The 21,169-nt window shown below is 43.1% G+C and overlaps 2 protein-coding genes across 6 annotated transcripts in view; one reads left to right on the top strand and one right to left on the bottom strand.

Moving 5' to 3' along the window:
- Window positions 1–21,169, bottom strand: part of LOC121583629 (polypyrimidine tract-binding protein 3-like) — a 116,357-nt gene that overhangs the window by 46,909 nt on the left and 48,279 nt on the right. For 3 of the 5 annotated variants that reach the window (XM_045214446.1, XM_045214445.1, XM_045214449.1), the window contains one exon: window positions 654–729. In XM_045214446.1, the coding sequence (XP_045070381.1) occupies window positions 654–678 (25 nt within the window). In that variant the 5' untranslated portion in view covers window positions 679–729. Of the gene's footprint in view, window positions 1–653; window positions 730–16,936; window positions 17,122–21,169 lie in introns of those variants that run through there. The other 2 variants (XM_045214447.1, XM_045214448.1) reach the window with 2 other exon arrangements.
- The window catches only part of LOC123484286 (cell surface glycoprotein 1-like), a 36,949-nt gene continuing 35,130 nt past the window's right edge, over window positions 19,351–21,169 (top strand). Inside the window, exons 1-2 of the mRNA XM_045214452.1 lie at window positions 19,351–19,361; window positions 19,488–20,564. Of these exons, the coding sequence (XP_045070387.1) occupies window positions 19,351–19,361; window positions 19,488–20,564 (1,088 nt within the window). The remainder of the gene's footprint in view (window positions 19,362–19,487; window positions 20,565–21,169) is intronic.

The raw sequence follows: 21,169 nt of genomic DNA, 5'->3' as shown, positions 1-21,169 counted from the left end.
GCAGACTATGGCCGGGATTAAATCCGATGGTGTATTGGCGTGGCAGACTATGGCCGGGATTAAATCCGATGGTGTATTGGCGTGGCAGACTATGGCCGGGATTAAATCCGATGGTGTATTGGCGTGGCAGACTATGGCCGGGATTAAATCCGATGGTGTATTGGCGTGGCAGACTATGGCCGGGATTAAATCCGATGGTGTATTGGCGTGGCAGACTATGGCCGGGATTAAATCCGATGGTGTATTGGCGTGGCAGACTATGGCCGGGATTAAATCCGATGGTGTATTGGCGTGGCAGACTATGGCCGGGATTAAATCCGATGGTGTATTGGCGTGGCAGACTATGGCCGGGATTAAATCCGATGGTGTATTGGCTATGGCTGGGATTAAATCCGATGGTGTATTGGCTATGGCTGGGATTAAATCCGATGGTGTATTGGCGACATGCAGCTTTTAAAGGAAATCTCCAATTGAGCCGACATATAGAGCCTTTACAGTGAATGCGGTGGGATTGAATCCCAACCTACAGTATGTGTACATACATATAGGGTAGAGGTCAGAGGGTAGAGGTCAGAGGGTAGAGGTCAGAGGGTACAGGTCAGAGGGTAGAGGTCAGAGGTCTGTTGATGGGGTTGGTGAGAGAGAAAACGTACCTGTGGATGGAGTAGAGGTGCTCATGATAGTACGGCCGCACAAGACAGCAGAAGAAAGAGGCTTCTTAGATCCCTGCTGCAAGACAAGACAGAACAGACGTTAGAGGGACGTTAGGTTACTGTTACTCCCTGCTGCAAGACAAGACAGAACAGGAGAGACGTTAGAGAGACGTTAGGTTACTGTTACTCCCTGTATAGTATAGAGACTGATGGACTAGAGACTGATGGACTAATAGTATAGAGACTGATGGACTAATAGTATAGAGACTGATGGACTAATAGTATAGAGACTGATGGACTAGAGACTGATGGACTAATAGTATAGAGACTGATGGACTAATAGTATAGAGACTGATGGACTAATAGTATAGAGACTGATGGACTAGAGACTGGTGGACTAATAGTATAGAGACTGATGGACTAATAGTATAGAGACTGATGGACTAATAGTATAGAGACTGGTGGACTAATAGTATAGAGACTGATGGACTAATAGTATAGAGACTGATGGACTAATAGTATAGAGACTGATGGACTAATAGTATAGAGACTGATGGACTAATAGTATAGAGACTGATGGACTAATAGTATAGAGACTGATGGACTAATAGTATAGAGACTGATGGACTAATAGTATAGAGACTGATGGACTAATAGTATAGAGACTGATGGACTAATAGTATAGAGACTGATGGACTAGAGACTGATGGACTAATAGTATAGAGACTGATGGACTAATAGTATAGAGACTGATGGACTAATAGTATAGAGACTGATGGACTAGAGACTGATGGACTAATAGTATAGAGACTGATGGACTAATAGTATAGAGACTGATGGACTAATAGTATAGAGACTGATGGACTAATAGTATAGAGACTGATGGACTAATAGTATAGAGACTGATGGACTAATAGTATAGAGACTGATGGACTAGAGACTGATGGAATAATAGTATAGAGACTGATGGACTAATAGTATAGAGACTGATGGACTAATAGTATAGAGACTGATGGACTAATAGTATAGAGACTGATGGACTAGAGACTGCTGGACTAATAGTATAGAGACTGATGGACTAATAGTATAGAGACTGATGGACTAATAGTATACAGACTGATGGACTAATAGTATAGAGACTGATGGACTAATAGTATAGAGACTGATGGACTAATAGTATAGAGACTGATGGACTAATAGTATAGAGACTGATGGACTAATAGTATAGAGACTGATGGACTAATAGTATAGAGACTGATGGACTAATAGTATAGAGACTGATGGACTAATAGTATAGAGACTGATGGACTAATAGTATAGAGACTGATGGACTAGAGACTGATGGACTAATAGTATAGAGACTGATGGACTAATAGTATAGAGACTGATGGACTAATAGTATAGAGACTGATGGAATAATAGTATAGAGACTGATGGACTAGAGACTGATGGACTAATATTATAGAGACTGATGGACTAATAGTATAGAGACTGATGGACTAATAGTATAGATACTGATGGACTAATAGTATAGAGACTGATGGAATAATAGTATAGAGACTGATGGACTAGAGACTGATGGAATAATAGTATAGAGACTGATGGACTAGAGACTGATGGACTAATAGTATAGAGACTGATGGACTAATAGTATAGAGACTGATGGACTAGAGACTGATGGACTAATAGTATATAGACTGATGGACTAGAGACTGATGGACTAATAGTATAGAGACTGATGGACTAATAGTATAGAGACTGATGGACTAATAGTATAGAGACTGATGGACTAATAGTATAGAGACTGATGGACTAGAGACTGATGGACTAATAGTATAGAGACTGATGGACTAATAGTATAGAGACTGATGGACTAGAGACTGATGGACTAATAGTATAGAGACTGATGGACTAATAGTATAGAGACTGATGGACTAATAGTATAGAGACTGATGGACTAATAGTATAGAGACTGATGGACTAGAGACTGATGGACTAATAGTATAGAGACTGATGGACTAATAGTATAGAGACTGATGGACTAATAGTATAGAGACTGATGGACTAATAGTATAGAGACTGATGGACTAATAGTATAGAGACTGATGGACTAATAGTACAGAGACTGATGGACTAGAGACTGATGGACTAATAGTATAGAGACTGATGGACTAGAGACTGCTGGACTAATAGTATAGAGACTGATGGACTAATAGTATAGAGACTGATGGACTAGAGACTGATGGACTAATAGTATAGAGACTGATGGACTAGAGACTGCTGGACTAATAGTATAGAGACTGATGGACTAATAGTATAGAGACTGATGGACTAATAGTATAGAGACTGATGGACTAATAGTATAGAGACTGATGGACTAATAGTATAGAGACTGATGGACTAATAGTATAGAGACTGATGGACTAATAGTATAGAGACTGATGGACTAGAGACTGATGGACTAATAGTATAGAGACTGATGGACTAATAGTATAGAGACTGATGGACTAATAGTATAGAGACTGATGGAATAATAGTATAGAGACTGATGGACTAGAGACTGATGGAATAATAGTATAGAGACTGATGGACTAGAGACTGATGGACTAATAGTATAGAGACTGATGGACTAATAGTATAGAGACTGATGGACTAGAGACTGATGGACTAATAGTATAGAGACTGATGGACTAGAGACTGATGGACTAATAGTATAGAGACTGATGGACTAATAGTATAGAGACTGATGGACTAAAGACTGATGGACTAATAGTATAGAGACTGATGGACTAATAGTATAGAGACTGATGGACTAGAGACTGATGGACTAATAGTATAGAGACTGATGGACTAATAGTATAGAGACTGATGGACTAATATTATAGAGACTGATGGACTAATAGTATAGAGACTGATGGACTAATAGTATAGAGACTGATGGACTAATAGTATAGAGACTGATGGACTAATAGTATAGAGACTGATGGACTAATAGTATAGAGACTGATGGACTAATAGTATAGAGACTGATGGACTAATAGTATAGAGACTGATGGAGTAATAGTATAGAGACTGATGGACTAATAGTATAGAGACTGATGGAGTAATAGTATAGAGACTGATGGACTAATAGTATAGAGACTGATGGAGTAATAGTATAGAGACTGATGGACTAATAGTATAGAGACTGATGGACTAGAGACTGATGGACTAATAGTATAGAGACTGATGGAGTAATAGTATAGAGACTGATGGACTAATAGTATAGAGACTGATGGAGTAATAGTATAGAGACTGATGGACTAATAGTATAGAGACTGATGGAGTAATAGTATAGAGACTGATGGACTAATAGTATAGAGACTGATGGACTAGAGACTGATGGACTAATAGTATAGAGACTGATGGACTAATAGTATAGAGACTGATGGACTAATAGTATAGAGACTGATGGACTAATCGTATAGAGAGTGATGAACTAATAGTATAGAGACTGATGGACTAGAGACTGATGGACTAATAGTATAGAGACTGATGGACTAATAGTATAGAGACTGATGGACTAATAGTATAGAGATTGATGGACTAATAGTATAGAGACTGATGGACTAATAGTATAGAGACTGATGGACTAATAGTATAGAGACTGATGGACTAATAGTATAGAGACTGATGGACTAATAGTATAGAGACTGATGGACTAGAGACTGATGGACTAATAGTATAGAGACTGATGGACTAATAGTATAGAGACTGATGGACTAATAGTATAGAGACTGATGGACTAATAGTATAGAGACTGATGGACTAATAGTATAGAGACTGATGGACTAATAGTATAGAGACTGATGGACTAATAGTATAGAGACTGATGGACTAATAGTATAGAGACTGATGGACTAATAGTATAGAGACTGATGGACTAATAGTATAGAGACTGATGGACTAATAGTATAGAGACTGATGGACTAATAGTATAGAGACTGGTGGACTAATAGTATAGAGACTGGTGGACTAATAGTATAGAGACTGATGGACTAATAGTATAGAGACTGGTGGACTAATAGTATAGAGACTGATGGATCATCTGGCCAAACAGACAGAACAGAGAATCCATTTCTCTACGTCTCCTGTTAGACTCACATCACTGTCATCTCTCTCCTGTCCTCTCTCCTGCCCTCCCAGGACCCTGACACATTGTCATTCAGGCTGGCGCCGCCTCACACTACATCCCAAATGGCACCCTATTGTCTATACAGTGCAGAACCCCATAGGGCCCTGGTCAATAGTAGTGCTCTACATAGGGACTAGTGTGCCATTTGGGCTGTGTCATCTCCCTAACCGCCATCATTACTGCTAAGTGTCTTTAATCATCCACAGACACCTCAAGCCTATTAGTCTCACTCACTGACATTTCTTCATCAGTTCTGCTAATATTAAAATGTTGATTGGTCATTTTGACGACGACACGTCAAGACATTCAGAGTACGTGTGTAATGCTCTAGATATCAGATCTCTCCACCGAAGCTTTGAGAAATACAAGCAACATAAATGAACTGTTTTGTTTCCAACACATTTTAAAGTGAACTAGGGTACTAGTAATGTGGAATGATGTGGATGATCTGTTTGGGTTATTTCTATACTCTATGTGGATACCACAGGTCTACACCCTAAATGCCAACATATTTCCTACATAGTGCCCTACTTTTGACCAGAGCCCTATGGTACCTGGTCAAACGTAGTGCACTATATAGGGAATAGGGTGCCATTCTCTGGTCTAAAGTAGTGCACTATGTAGGGAATAGGGTGCCATTTGTAACACATCCCCTTTGACAGAAAGCTCTTTTATGTAGCGGTTGTGTTTGATGATTTGTTGTGAAAACGGAGGAGGTATCGCCATGGAAACCATACAGGGAGAAATAGTGAGGTGATTCAGAGGTGAGGAATCTACTGGACTCTGGTTGTTGTATCATTTAATATGGATCACTCCAGCTAACAGGGTCTGTTGTATCATTTAATATGGATCACTCCAGTTAACAGGGTCTGTTGTATCATTTAATATGGATCACTCCAGTTAACAGGGTCTGTTGTATCATTTAATATGGATCACTCCAGTTAACAGGGTCCGTTGTATCATTTAATATGGATCACTCCAGTTAACAGGGTCTGTTGTATCATTTAATATGGATCACTCCAGTTAACAGGGTCTGTTGTGTCGTTTATACCCTATGCAGTACGCAATTATAAACTTGACGCAAGTACGCATGATCGTTAAGGAGTTATGAAGATTAATTAATTCACTTTAACATTTATACACACGTTACTACTGCAGCACCATGGTACAAATACACAAATGCGGTCAATTGGTTGTCAAACATAAACTGATGGGAAAACATTTACAGTCCTTTTATTTCAGCTGTACATGAATTGCATGTAAAGGAGGAGAGGGTAGGGGTTAAGGTTGGGGAGGGAGGAGGAGAGGGGAGGGGTTAGGGTTGGGGAGGGAGGAGGAGAGGGGAGGGGTTAGGGGTTGGGGAGGGAGGAGGAGAGGGGAGGGGTTAAGGTTGGGGAGGGAGGGAGGAGAGGGGAGGGGTTAAGGTTGGGGAGGGAGGAGGAGAGGGAGGGGTTAGGGTTGGGGAGGGAGGAGGAGAGGGGAGGGGTTAGGGTTGGGGAGGGAGGAGGAGAGGGGAGGGGTTAGGGTTGGGGAGGGAGGAGGAGAGGGGAGGGGTTAATGTTGGGGAGGGAGGAGGAGAGGGGGGGGGATAAGGGTGGGGAGGGAGGGAGGAGAGGGGAGGGGTTAAGGTTGGGGAGGGAGGAGGAGAGGGAGGGGGTTAGGGTTGGGGAGGGAGGAGGAGAGGGGAGGGGTTAGGGGTTGGGGAGGGAGGAGGAGAGGGGAGGGGGTTAAGGTTGGGGAGGGAGGAGGAGAGGGGAGGGGTTAAGGTTGGGGAGGGAGGGAGGAGAGGGTAGGGGGTTAAGGTTGGGGAGGAGGAGAGGAGAGGGGAGTGGTTAGGGTTGGGGAGGGAGGAGGAGAGGGGAGGGGTTAGGGTTGGGGAGGGAGGAGGGAGGAGGAGAGGGGAGGGTTAAGGTTGGGGAGGGAGGAGGAGAGGGGAGGGTTATGGTTGGGGAGGGAGGAGGAGAGGGAGTGGTTAGGGTTGGGGGAGGGAGGAGGAGAGGGGAGGGGTTAGGGTTGGGGAGGGAGGGAGGGAGGAGAGGGGAGGGTTAGGGTTGGGGAGGGAGGAGGAGAGGGGAGTGGTTAGGGTTGGGGAGGGAGGAGGAGAGGGGAGTGGTTATGGTTGGGGAGGGAGGAGGAGAGGGGAGGGGTAGGGTTGGGGAGGGAGGAGGAGAGGGGAGTGGTTATGGTTGGGGAGGGAGGAGGAGAGGGGAGTGGTTAGGGTTGGGGAGGGAGGAGGAGAGGGGAGGGGTTAGGGGTTGGGGAGGGAGGGAGGGAGGAGAGGGGAGGGTTAGGGTTGGGGAGGGAGGAGGAGAGGGAGTGGTTAGGGTTGGGGAGGGAGGAGGAGAGGGGAGTGGTTATGGTTGGGGAGGGAGGAGGAGAGGGGAGGGTTAGGGTTGGGGAGGGAGGAGGAGAGGGGAGTGGTTAAGGTTGGGGAGGGAGGAGGAGAGGGAGGGGTTAGGGGTTGAGGAGGGAGGAGGAGAGGGGAGTGGTTAAGGTTGGGGAGGGAGGAGGAGAGGGAGGGGTTAAGGTTGGGGAGGGAGGAGGAGAGGGAGGGGTTAAGGTTGGGGAGGGAGGAGGAGAGGGGAGGGTTAGGGTTGGGGAGGGAGGAGGAGAGGGGAGGGGTTAAGGTTGGGGAGGGAGGAGGAGAGGGGAGTGGTTAAGGTTGGGGATGGAGGAGGGGTTAGGGTTGGGGAGGGGGAGGGAGGAGGAGAGGGGAGTGGGGATGGAGGAGGGGTTAAGGTTGGGGAGGGAGGAGGAGAGGGGAGTGGTTAAGGTTGGGGATGGAGGAGGGGTTAGGGTTGGGGAGGGGATGGAGGAGGGGTTAGGGTTGGGATGGAGGAGGGGTTAGGGTTGGGGAGGGGATGGAGGAGGGGTTAGGGTTGGGGAGGGGATGGGATGGAGGAGGGGATGGTGGTAATACCAACCAGACCTGGGCAGAAAATAGTTGTATTTCGTAGTTTATTTGAAAATACCAACTTTTCAAATACTCGAGGTAGTCGAATACAGTTTATAAAGAGTTTCAACTAAAGGCAACTAGTTTCTCTGATATTCAAATACAGGTCTCAGATACAGGTCTCAGATACAGGTCTCAGATACAGGTCTCAGATACAGGTCTCAGATACAGGTCTCAGATACAGGTCTCAGAAAAACAAATCATATTTGAAGGTATTTGAATACCTCTCTATTTGAATATATGCATTATTTGAAAACAGTCAGTTGAATAAATATATAATCATAAACACATGGTTCGGAGGGCTCTCAGGTATGAATCTTAATATAGCCTAGAATTAAATCCACGAGGGACATGGAATCACTTCAACAACGTAGACCACTTTTGCGGCTTCAACATATATTTTCACAATGAGTGTGACATAAGGTCATTCAGTAACACTTGACATCAAGTTCTTATACATGTGTAGTAAATTTGATTGTTTACAATAGCAACATCGTTGTCACATGGGACTTTGTAAATGTCTTTATGATGTCATAGTAATGGAGTTATTACCTCAGTGGAATAAGGAACAGTCACTATTCCTCTTACAAAAATTAAAATGCTATTACCAAAGTATTATGTAACATGTTGCTCCAAAGTAATTAGAGTTTTATTACACAGGCACAAGAACAGCTTAATGTTAAGTGTTACTGAGAATGCTAACAGTAAGGTAGGTGGAAAATCATGTTAGTTTGTATTCTGAGTAAACTGTCCCTTTATAGATGGCACAGTGTGTGTTTGAAACAAAAACACTTATCCTCAGATGGACAAAGACATTCCCAAAGTTGTTTTTTTGCTAAGCATCTAACTTGCTGTTTGCAATGTTTGCAAATGGCTTTGAATTTCTCTGCAGTATTTTCAGGTATCATTAAATTAATTGAAGCTTTCAACCTTTTTAGTGGCATGTTGAAAGAGTCATACAGAAGTTGAGTGTCACACCAAATGTATCCTCATCTGTACAAAATATAATTGGTTAATTGGTTTGACTTTATTGTGTACACCTGGGGAAATGGATATTCAGGAGAATGGACATTTACAGAATGTTCAGATAGAAATACATAGTGTAGATCCAATATGACTGTCAGATTGGAATAGTATAGGAGATTGTGTTGTATTCATTATATTTCTACCTTCAACATGCAGTTCCAGATACAGCCTTGCTGTTAGTTGAAAGCAGCCAATCCAATAGTTTCTGAAAAGTAGTCACTTACTGAGATCTGTATTCAAATATATTTTTTAAAAGGTAGATGATCTCTCAGATCTGTATTCAAAAGTTTTTAAAAAGTAGTCATTCGTTTGGGATCTGTATTCAAATAGTTGTAGTCACCTCCCCCGTAAAAAAAAAGGTACTTTCCGCAAAGCATAGTTAAAACTATAGTTATCCCAGGTCTGGTAAATGGACAATGAAGTTATCGTATACTATGTGATAAACAGTCACCATGGAGATGGCGGAAAAGGCTGTAAGGTATTTCTATATGATCAAGCTACATCAAATCAAACTTTATTTGTCACATGCGCCAAATACAACAGGTGTAGACCTTACCGTGAAATGCTTACTTACAAGCCCTTAACCAACAATGCAGTTCAAGAAAGAGTTAAGAAAATATTTACTAAATAAACTAAAGTAAAAAATTATAAAAAGTAATTCAATACATTTACATTTTAGCAGACGCTCTTATCCAGAACGACTTACATGAGCAATTAGGGTTAAGTGCCTTGCTCAAGGGCACATTGACAGATCTTTCACCTAGTCGGCTCGGGGATTAGAACCAGCAACCTTTCGGTTACTGGCACAACGCTCTTAACCACTAAGCTACCTGCCGCCCCCCAATAAAATAACAATAACGAGGCAATATACAGGGGGTACCGGTACCGAGTCAATGTGCGGGGTACAGGTTAGTCGAGGTAATTTGTACATGTAGGTAGGGGTAAAGTGACTATGCATAGATAATAAACAGTGAGTTGCAGCAGTGTAAAAACAAAGGGGTGGTGGCCATTTACATTAATTGTTCAGCAGTCTTATGGCTTGGGGGTAGAAGCTGTTAAGGAGCCTTTTGGACCTAGACTTGGCGCTCCGGTACCGCTTGCAGTGCGGTAGCAGAGAGAACAGTCTATGACTTGGGTGACTGGAGTCTTTGACCATTTTTTGGGCTTTCCTCTGACACCGCCTAGTATAGAGGTCCTGGATGGCAGGAAGCTTGACCCCAGTGATGTACTGGGCCGTACGCACTATCCTCTGTAGCGCCTTACAGTCGGATGCCGAGCAGTTGCCATACCAGGCGGTGATGCAACCAGTCAGGATGCTCTCGATGGTGCAGCTGTATACGTTTTTGAGGATCTGGGGACCCATGCCAAATCTTTTCAGTCTCCTGAGGGGGAATAGGCTTTGTCGTGCCCTCTTCACGACTGCCTTGGTGTGTTTGGACCATGATAGTTTGTTGGTGATGTGGACACCAAGGAACTTGACGCTCTCAACCTGTTCCACTACAGCCCCGTCGATGTGAATGGGGGCGTGTTCGGCCCGCCTTTTCCTGTAGTCCACAATCATCTCCTTTGTCTTGGTCACATTGAGGGAGAGGTTGTTGTCCTGGCACCACACTGCCAGGTCTCTGACCTCCTCCCTATAGGCTGTCTCATCGTTGTCGGTGATCAGGCCTACCACTGTTATGTCGTCAGCAAACTTAATGATGGTGTTGGAGTCGTGTTTGGCCATGCAGTCGAGGGTGAACAGGAGGGGACTAAGCACACACCCCTGAGGGGCCCCAGTGTTGAGGATCAGCGTGGCAGACATGTTGTTGCCTACCCTTACCACCTGGGGGCGGCCCATCAGGAAGTCCAGAATCCAGTTGCAGAGGGAGGTGTTTAGTCCCAGGGTCCTTAGCTTAGTGATGAGCTTTGTGGGCACTATGGTGTTGAACGCTGAGCTGTAGTCAATGAAAATCATTCTCACATAGGTGTTCCTTTTGTCCAGGTGGGAAAGGGCAGTGTGGAGTGCAATTGAGATTGTGTCATCTGTGGATCTGTTGGGGTGATATGCGAATTGGAGTGGGTCTAGGGTATCCGGGATGATGGTGTTGATGTGAGCCATGAACAGCCTTTCAAAGCACTTCATGGCTACCGACGTGAGTGCTACGGGGCGGTAATCATTTAGGCAGGTTACCTTCGCTTCATTGGGCACAGGGACTATGGTGGTCTGCTTGAAACATGTAGGTATTACAGACTCGGTCAGGGAGAGGTTGAAAATGTCAGTGAAGACACTTGCCAGTTGGTCCGCGCATGCTTTGAGTACACGTCCTGGTAATCCATCTGGCCCCGCGGCTTTGTGAATGTTGACCTGTTTAAAGGTCTTCCTCACATCGGCTACCGAGAGCGTTATCACACAGTCGTCCGGAACAGCTGGTGCTCTCATGCATGCTTCAGTGTTGCTTGCCTCGAAGCGAGCATAAAAGGCATTTAGCTCGTCTGGTCGGCTCGCGTCACTGGGCAGCTCACGGTTGGGTTTCTCTTTGTAGTCAGTAATAGTTTTCAACCCTGCCACATCCGACGAGCGTCAGAGCCGGTGTAGTAGGATTCAATCTTAATCCTGTATTGACGCTTTGCCTGTTTGATGGTTCGTCTGAGGGCGTAGCGGGATTTCTTATAAGCGTCCGGATTAGTGTCCCGCTCCTTGAAAGCGGCAGCTCTAGCCTTTAGCTCGGTGAAGACGTTGCCTGTAATCCATGGCTTCTGGTTGGGATATGTACGTACGGTCACTGTGGGGATGACGTCGTCAATGCACTTATTGATGAAGCCAGTGACTGATGTGGTGTATTCCTCAATGCCATTGGATGAATCCCAGAACATATTCCAGTCTGTGCTAGCGAAACAGTCCTGTAGCGTAGCATCCGTCTCATCTGACCACTTCCGTATTGAGCGAGTCACTGGTACTTCCTGCTTTAGTTTTTGCTTGTAAACACTTACATATAACCATATATTGTTATTTCGATTATTTAATCAACCTACATCATGTTATTTGAAGTTCTCTTTGGAGCGCAATATCCCGTTGTTAGAAAATATGTCTAAATTTGGCATGCCTATAAATTGGGTAATTGAAGGCATCTAGGTCTTATGTTAACTTTGATTGTGTTCGATGAAAATTATAGACCTTTCAAACATTATCGGCAAGTGACTTGATGCCTACTGTGCCAAAGCGATTTAGGGTTGTTGAACCGGAGTTACGAGGGTGTTGATATAACGGTAATATTATCAAAATTCGGTTTTTAACAACCATCAGAATTGGTTAAAAAAAGGTTATGCATGCCAAACGTTTTACCATTGCAACATGTACAGTCACATTCACTGTGGTTGTCTGAAGCGTGCTATAGAGTTCACAGCTGGCGATGCCTCATCATGATTGGTTATTCCCCATCATTTGCAACAATGTCAATGAGCGTCATCACCATCTTTCCTTTGCGGCACCTCCAACTGTCGTGATTACCAGCTGATAGAAACTTTTAGGAGTTGATTTTACTCCTGGCTCAGAGTTTGTCTAGGCAGTGTCTTAACATAATCCTAAAACCTACTCAGAGCTGGGAGTTCTTTGTTGTCTTAAAACTGATTTTAACAGGATTCCTAGGATACAGGCCCTGAGTTAGTTCACAACTGATCGAGGCCTCAGTATCCTGAGAGGGCAGTATACTCAATGGCATATATGCAATTTCAACTGACATAACACAACAACTACAAACCCGATATCGGAATATTCTCAGTCAGTCAATCATCTAAAGCAGAATAAGTTCCTCTATTTGACAGCAGTGGGAAGAGTTAGGCAAGTCTACGTCCCAAATTACACCCTATATCCTATATAGTGCACTACTTTTGACCAGAGCCCCAGTCTGAGTAAAGTAGTACACTATATACAGATGCTGGATCTTAATTTGACCAGTATTGTCACAGCAAAATAACCCTGCAGCAACAGGATGTGAACATTTAGTCCATAATGTTGCTTGATCGGTTTTTAGACTATTAGCTGGACAAAAGTAGGCTACATGAAAAGTGCAATACTGTTTATACAGTATAACCGTAGGTTAGTGTGGATGTTCTGTGAATGTATGTAAATCACAAAGCTCATCTGCATTTTCTGCGGTGCAGGAAAATTCTCAGCAACAAGAGTAATCAAATTAAGATCCGACATCTGTAGGCAATAGGATGGCAGCAGACAGAATATGAATGGCTGCACCTGGCAATATATAGACAATTATTTGTATATATTATTATTATACTTAAACAGAAACCTTGTTGTATTTCTCCCAGCTATTACAGAGAGACCTCAGGGTCCGACAAAGCTAGTTTAAATATATTTGGATTATTATACACTTTATCAAACGTGTAAAAGTCAACAACCAGATATGGCTGAACTAACAGCGTTATATACTAAGACTCAGGACATGTTTAAAGGTGTTTGTTTATATGTAAACGTACAGCAGCTGAAGGTTACTGCACCGCATGGTCTTTCGGTATTACCCTCATACCCCTCCAGGAGAACAAACGAGTTCCACAACTAACTGTAATATTTTACATAACTGCTTCTCGGGAAAGCAACTAGCCTAGCGGTTAGGGTGTTGTGCCAGTAACCGAAAGGTCGCTGGTTCGAATACCCGAGCCAACAAGGTGAAAAATCTGCCGATGTGCCCTTGAGCAAGGCACTTAACCCTAATTGCTCCTGTAAGGCGCTCTGGATAAGAACGTCTGCTAAATGACATAAATGTAAATGTCCTCAAAACCAATACAAAAACCAACAGATAATGGTCTGTCTGAGCAACAGGTGATCAGCAACACCAAGGAGCAGTGTTGTTCCAATGAAAACCAACAGCTAGTGGTACAGTACTATATCTGAAAACCAACAGCTAGTGGTACTATATCTGAAAACCAACAGCTAGTGGTACTATATCTGAAAACCAACAGCTAGTGGTACTATATCTGAAAACCAACAGCTAGTGGTACTATATCTGAAAACCAACAGCTAGTGGTACTATATCTGAAAACCAACAGCTAGTGGTACTATATCTGAAAACCAACAGCTAGTGGTACTATATCTGAAAACCAACAGCTAGTGGTACTATATCTGAAAACCAACAGCTAGTGGTATTATATCTGAAAACCAACAGTACTATATCTGAAAACCAACAGCTAGTGGTACTATATCTGAAAACCAACAGCTAGTGGTACTATATCTGAAAACCAACAGCTAGTGGTACTATATCTGAAAACCAACAGTACTATATCTGAAAACCAACAGCTAGTGGTACTATATCTGAAAACCAACAGCTAGTGGTACTATATCTGAAAACCAACAGTACTATATCTGAAAACCAACAGCTAGTGGTACTATATCTGAAAACCAACAGCTAGTGGTACTATATCTGAAAACCAACAGCTAGTGGTACTATATCTGAAAACCAACAGCTAGTGGTACTATATCTGAAAACCAACAGTACTATATCTGAAAACCAACAGCTAGTGGTACTATATCTGAAAACCAACAGCTAGTGGTACTATATCTGAAAACCAACAGTACTATATCTGAAAACCAACAGCTAGTGGTACTATATCTGAAAACCAACAGTACTATATCTGAAAACCAACAGCTAGTGGTACTATATCTGAAAACCAACAGTACTATATCTGAAAACCAACAGCTAGTGGTACTATATCTGAAAACCAACAGCTAGTGGTACTATATCTGAAAACCAACAGCTAGTGGTACTCTATCTGAAAACCAACAGCTAGTGGTACTATATCTGAAAACCAACAGTACTATATCTGAAAACCAACAGCTAGTGGTACTATATCTGAAAACCAACAGCTAGTGGTACTATATCTGAAAACCAACAGCTAGTGGTACTATATCTGAAAACCAACAGCTAGTGGTACTATATCTGAAAACCAACAGTACTATATCTGAAAACCAACAGCTAGTGGTACTATATCTGAAAACCAACAGTACTATATCTGAAAACCAACAGCTAGTGGTACTATATCTGCAAACCAACAGCTAGTGGTACTATATCTGAAAACCAGCAGCTAGTGGTACTATATCTGAAAACCAACAGTACTATATCTGAAAACCAACAGCTAGTGGTACTATATCTGAAAACCAACAGTACTATATCTGAAAACCAACAGCTAGTGGTACTATATCTGAAAACCAACAGCTAGTGGTACTATATCTGAAAACCAACAGCTAGTGGTACTCTATCTGAAAACCAACAGCTAGTGGTACTATATCTGAAAACCAACAGTACTATATCTGAAAACCAACAGCTAGTGGTACTATATCTGAAAACCAACAGCTAGTGGTACTATATCTGAAAACCAACAGTACTATATCTGAAAACCAACAGCTAGTGGTACTATATCTGAAAACCAACAGCTAGTGGTACTATATCTGAAAACCAACAGCTAGTGGTACTATATCTGAAAACCAACAGCTAGTGGTACTATATCTGAAAACCAACAGTAAGTGGTACTATATCTGAAAACCAACAGCTAGTGGTACTATATCTGAAAACCAACAGTACTATATCTGAAAACCAACAGCTAGTGGTACTATATCTGAAAACCAACAGTACTATATCTGAAAACCAACAGCTAGTGGTACTATATCTGCAAACCAACAGCTAGTGGTACTATATCTGAAAACCAGCAGCTAGTGGTACTATATCTGAAAACCAACAGTACTATATCTGAAAACCAACAGCTAGTGGTACTATATCTGAAAACCAACAGTACTATATCTGAAAACCAACAGCTAGTGGTACTATATCTGAAAACCAACAGCTAGTGGTACTATATCTGAAAACCAACAGCTAGTGGTACTCTATCTGAAAACCAACAGCTAGTGGTACTATATCTGAAAACCAACAGTACTATATCTGAAAACCAACAGCTAGTGGTACTATATCCGAAAACCAACAGCTAGTGGTACTATATCTGAAAACCAACAGTACTATATCTGAAAACCAACAGCTAGTGGTACTATATCTGAAAACCAACAGCTAGTGGTACTATATCTGAAAACCAACAGCTAGTGGTACTATATCTGAAAACCAACAGCTAGTGGTACTATATCTGAAAACCAACAGTACTATATCTGAAAACCAACAGCTAGTGGTACTATATCTGCAAACCAACAGCTAGTGGTACTATATCTGAAAACCAACAGCTAGTGGTACTATATCTGAAAACCAACAGTACTATATCTGAAAACCAACAGCTAGTGGTACTATATCTGAAAACCAACAGTACTATATCTGAAAACCAACAGCTAGTGGTACTATATCTGAAAACCAACAGCTAGTGGTACTATATCTGAAAACCAACAGCTAGTGGTACTCTATCTGAAAACCAACAGCTAGTGGTACTATATCTGAAAACCAACAGTACTATATCTGAAAACCAACAGCTAGTGGTACTATATCTGAAAACCAACAGCTAGTGGTACTATATCTGAAAACCAACAGTACTATATCTGAAAACCAACAGCTAGTGGTACTATATCTGAAAACCAACAGCTAGTGGTACTATATCTGAAAACCAACAGCTAGTGGTACTATATCTGAAAACCAACAGTACTATATCTGAAAACCAACAGCTAGTGGTACTATATCTGCAAACCAACAGCTAGTGGTACTATATCTGAAAACCAACAGCTAGTGGTACTATATCTGAAAACCAACAGTACTATATCTGAAAACCAACAGCTAGTGGTACTATATCTGAAAACCAACAGCTAGTGGTACTATATCTGAAAATCAACAGCTAGTGGTACTATATCTGCAAACCAACAGCTAGTGGTACTATATCTGAAAACCAACAGCTAGTGGTACTATATCTGAAAACCAACAGTACTATATCTGAAAACCAACAGCTAGTGGTACTATATCTGAAAACCAACAGCTAGTGGTACTATATCTGAAAACCAACAGCTAGTGGTACTATATCTGAAAACCAACAGTACTATATCTGAAAACCAACAGCTAGTGGTACTATATCTGAAAACCAACAGCTAGTGGTACTATATCTGAAAACCAACAGTACTATATCTGAAAACCAACAGCTAGTGGTACAGTACTATACCTGAAAGTCATTGGTCAGTCTAGTCCTCAGTATACAGCATAATAGATATTCAAAGAGCAGGGATAGAAGAAGAGAGGGAAATAAAAGACAGGTTTTCAGGACCAAGAGAGGAGCGAGAGAGACAAAGCACTAGAAAATCCAAGAGAGGAGCGAGAGAGACAAAGCTCTAGATAAGCAAGTGTAACAGTGTGTTTGAAAGAGAAAGACTGAGAGAGAGAGTGACACCACAGAATGGGAGGAGAGATAAAGGAGAGGGAGGGAGGGAGGGAGGGAGGGAAGGTGTGTTCATGCGCACAGGTCTAGTGGATGATGATGTGTTGAAGACAGATTGGGGGGAGGAGAGAGAGAACAGAGAGAATATGGTCTGATGTCCATTCATACATACACAAATTAACTCACGACAAACAAGCTTCATTCAGCGGAAATAAAAAAATACGTAGCAACCACATCACAGAGAGGGAGGGAGGCTGGTAGGCTAGGAAGCTGGAGGCTGGTAGACTAGGGGGCAGGAGGCTGGATGGCTAGGAAGCTGGAGGCTGGTAGACTAGGGGGCAGGAGGCTGGATGGCTAGGAAGCTGGAGGCTGGTAGACTAGGGGGCAGGGCTGTGGGAGGCTGGGGGGCAGGTCTGTGGGAGGCTGGGTTGGGATGCATGCACTCCATTGTCTGTGATATCTATTATTGAAGCTGGCCTGGCCTCTTCATCAGTAACCTGATACCACTGACCAAACAAACGCTGCATAACACTCCAATTAACAAGAGCTGCTGCAACACACACACACGCCTCAGCTGAGTCAGGCCTGCATCTCTACGTAGGGAGCACGAAAAGATGACGGTTCAACACATCAGACAGAGAGGCCACAAGGCTGTACCTCAATAGGGGAGAGTGGGGTAAGTTGATCCAAAGGTTGAGCCACCCTTGTTTCTAGGTAACCCTAAACAAAATTAATCATGTGACCAAATATTTAGCAAGAGATCATCATTTCATGGAGTCTGTTAAGGAAGAAACCACATGGAAAAAGTGGTAAATCAAGTTACGTTCAGAAAACAGATTTTCACCAAGTCAAATGAATTTTTTGTTAGAGGTTTCATAATGCTTTTATCTAAACCAAAGTAGATAATTTTAAGATTGTTCTATACATCAGTTGAGGTCTCTATAAGGTCATGTTCTCAGAACATTAAGAACATTGGGAATGTTCTCAAATACTCCAGAGAACGTTAAGAAACAACATTCTTCTGTGGGAATTTCAATACTTCAGCATAACGTTTCCACCAGGTTTCCTCATGGTTCTATTTAAAGTAATGTTCTCAGAACGTTCAGAGAACATTAAGAAATGTTCTTCAGTGGGAATTTCAGTACTTCAGCATAACGTTTTCTGCAGGTTCCATTTAAAGTTATATTTAAAGTCATGTTCTCAGAACATTAAGAACATTTCTCATTAAAAAAAACACAAGAAAACATTAGTAACGTTCAAAGAGTGTTCTAAGAATGTTATTAAAAAACATACATTACGTTCTCAGCGTCAACAAAACTCTCTCTATCCTCCATCTTGTTAAGTGTGTTCAGGTGTGTTGATCGCGCCCAATAATTGGCCACACCTGGTCTTAATGAGTGATTGTTATCAACAACTAGCTATAATCAACAACTAGATACTATCAACAACTAGATACTATCAACAACTAGATACTATCAACAACTAGATATTATCAACAACTAGCTATAATCAACAACTAGATACTATCAACAACTATCTATTATCAACAACTAGCTATTATCAACAACTAGATATTATAAACAACTAGATATTATCAACGACTAGGTAATATCAACAACTAGATACTATAAACAACTAGATATTATCAACAACTAGATATTATCAACAACTAGATACTATCAACAACTATCTATTATCAACAACTAGCTATTATCAACAACTAGATATTATAAACAACTAGATATTATCAACAACTAGCTACTATCAACAACTAGATACTATCAACAACTAGATATTATAAACAACTAGATATTATCAACAACTAGATACTATCAACAACTAGATACTATCAACAACTAGATATTATCAACAACTAGATATTATCAACAACTAGATATTATCAACAACTAGATATTATCAACAACTAGATATTATCAACAACTAGATACTATCAACAACTAGATACTATCAACAACTAGATATTATCAACAACTAGATATTATCAACAACTAGATATTATCAACAACTAGATACTATCAACAACTAGATACTATCAACAACTATATACTATAAACAACTAGATACTATCAACAACTAGCTACTATCAACAACTAGATATTATCTACAACTATCTATTATCAACAACAAGGCCCATGGTCTGTAGAAACAGGAAGTAACAGGAACTGGTAAGTTGGCCGAGCATGGAGCCGAGGTGAGCTTGGTGTTGGTTTCCCTTTAATATTGGATGGTAATAAAGAAGAGTAAACTGAAACCCAACCAGGACCAACAGACAACAGCCCCCTGCCCCTCCCTCCGCTCCTCCTCTGCTTGTCTCCAGGACCAACAGACAACAGCCCCCTGCCCCTCCCTCTGCTCCTCCTCTGCTGGTCTCCAGGACCAACAGACAACAGCCCCCTGCCCCTCCCTCCGCTCCTCCTCTGCTTGTCTCCAGGACCAACAGACAACAGCCCCCTGCCCCTCCCTCCGCTCCTCCTCTGCTTGTCTCCAGGACCAACAGACAACAGCCCCCCTGCCCCTCCCTCTGCTCCTCCTCTGCTGGTCTCCAGGACCAACAGACAACAGCCCCCTGCCCCTCCCTCCGCTCCTCCTCTGCTTGTCTCCAGGACCAACAGACAACAGCCCCCTGCCCCCTCCCTCCGCTCCTCCTCTGCTTGTCTCCAGGACCAACAGACAACAGCCCCCCTGCCCCTCCCTCTGCTCCTCCTCTGCTGGTCTCCAGGACCAACAGACAACAGCCCCCTGCCCCTCCCTCCGCTCCTCCTCTGCTTGTCTCCAGGACCAACAGACAACAGCCCCCTGCCCCTCCCTCTGCTCCTCCTCTGCTGGTCTCCAGGACCAACAGACAACAGCCCCCTGCCCCTCCCTCCCGCTCCTCCTCTGCTTGTCTCCAGGACCAACAGACAACAGCCCCCTGCCCCTCCCTCCGCTCCTCCTCTGCTGGTCTCCAGGACCAACAGACAACAGCCCCCTGCCCCTCCCTCTGCTCCTCCTCTGCTGGTCTCCAGGACCAACAGACAACAGCCCCCTGCCCCTCCCTCCGCTCCTCCTCTGCTTGTCTCCAGGACCAACAGACAACAGCCCCCTGCCCCTCCCTCCGCTCCTCCTCTGCTGGTCTCCAGGACCAACAGACAACAGCCCCCCTGCCCCTCCCTCCGCTCCTCCTCTGCTGGTCTCCAGGACCAACAGACAACAGCCCCCCTGCCCCTCCCTCTGCTCCTCCTCTGCTGGTCTCCAGGACCAACAGACAACAGCCCCCTGCCCCTCCCTCCGCTCCTCCTTCAGCTGCTCTGCCCCCAGGCTCTGGAATGCACCCCCTACCCCCTAAACCTAACCCTTACACTAAACCGGGTTCGTATCCTCTACCCCCTTGCTTTTATGTAGGCCTACTGTTCACGTAAGAGCACCCTATTAATCTTAACAGACAACCAGGCCAGATAGAGGCAGGCAGGTCATCTGATCCAGAACCAGGCCAGATAGAGGCAGGCAGGTCATCTGATCCAGAACCAGGCCAGATAGAGGCAGGCAGGTCATCTGATCCAGAACCAGGCAAGTGTTTAAATTGTGCAATATTTAGCAATCATAATAGGAAGCTGGTAGCAGCAGTTGTGATGTGTGTGTATAGTGTGAATGTACACTGAACAAAAATATAAATGCAACATTCATCACTTTCAAAGATTTTACTGAGTTACAGTTCATAGAAGGAAATCAGTCAATTGAAATAAATTCATTAGGCCCTAATCTATGGATTTCACATGACTGGAAATACAGATATGCATCTGTTGGTCACAGATACCTTAAAAAAAAGGTAGGGCCGTGGATCAGAAAACCAGTCTATCTGGTGTGACCAGCATTTGCCTCATGCAGCGCGACACATCTCCTTCACATAGAGTTGATCAGGCTGTTGATTGTGGCCAGTGGGATGTTGTCCCACTCCTCTTCAATGGCTGTGCGAAGTTGCTGAATATTGGTAAAACTGGAACACGCTGTCGTACACGTCGA

This window comes from Coregonus clupeaformis, unplaced genomic scaffold (assembly GCF_020615455.1).
Source record: "Coregonus clupeaformis isolate EN_2021a unplaced genomic scaffold, ASM2061545v1 scaf0258, whole genome shotgun sequence".
Classification (NCBI taxonomy): Eukaryota; Metazoa; Chordata; class Actinopteri; order Salmoniformes; family Salmonidae; genus Coregonus; species Coregonus clupeaformis.
Note: the sequence above shows the minus strand (reverse complement) of the source record. Positions and strands in the feature narration are given on the sequence as shown.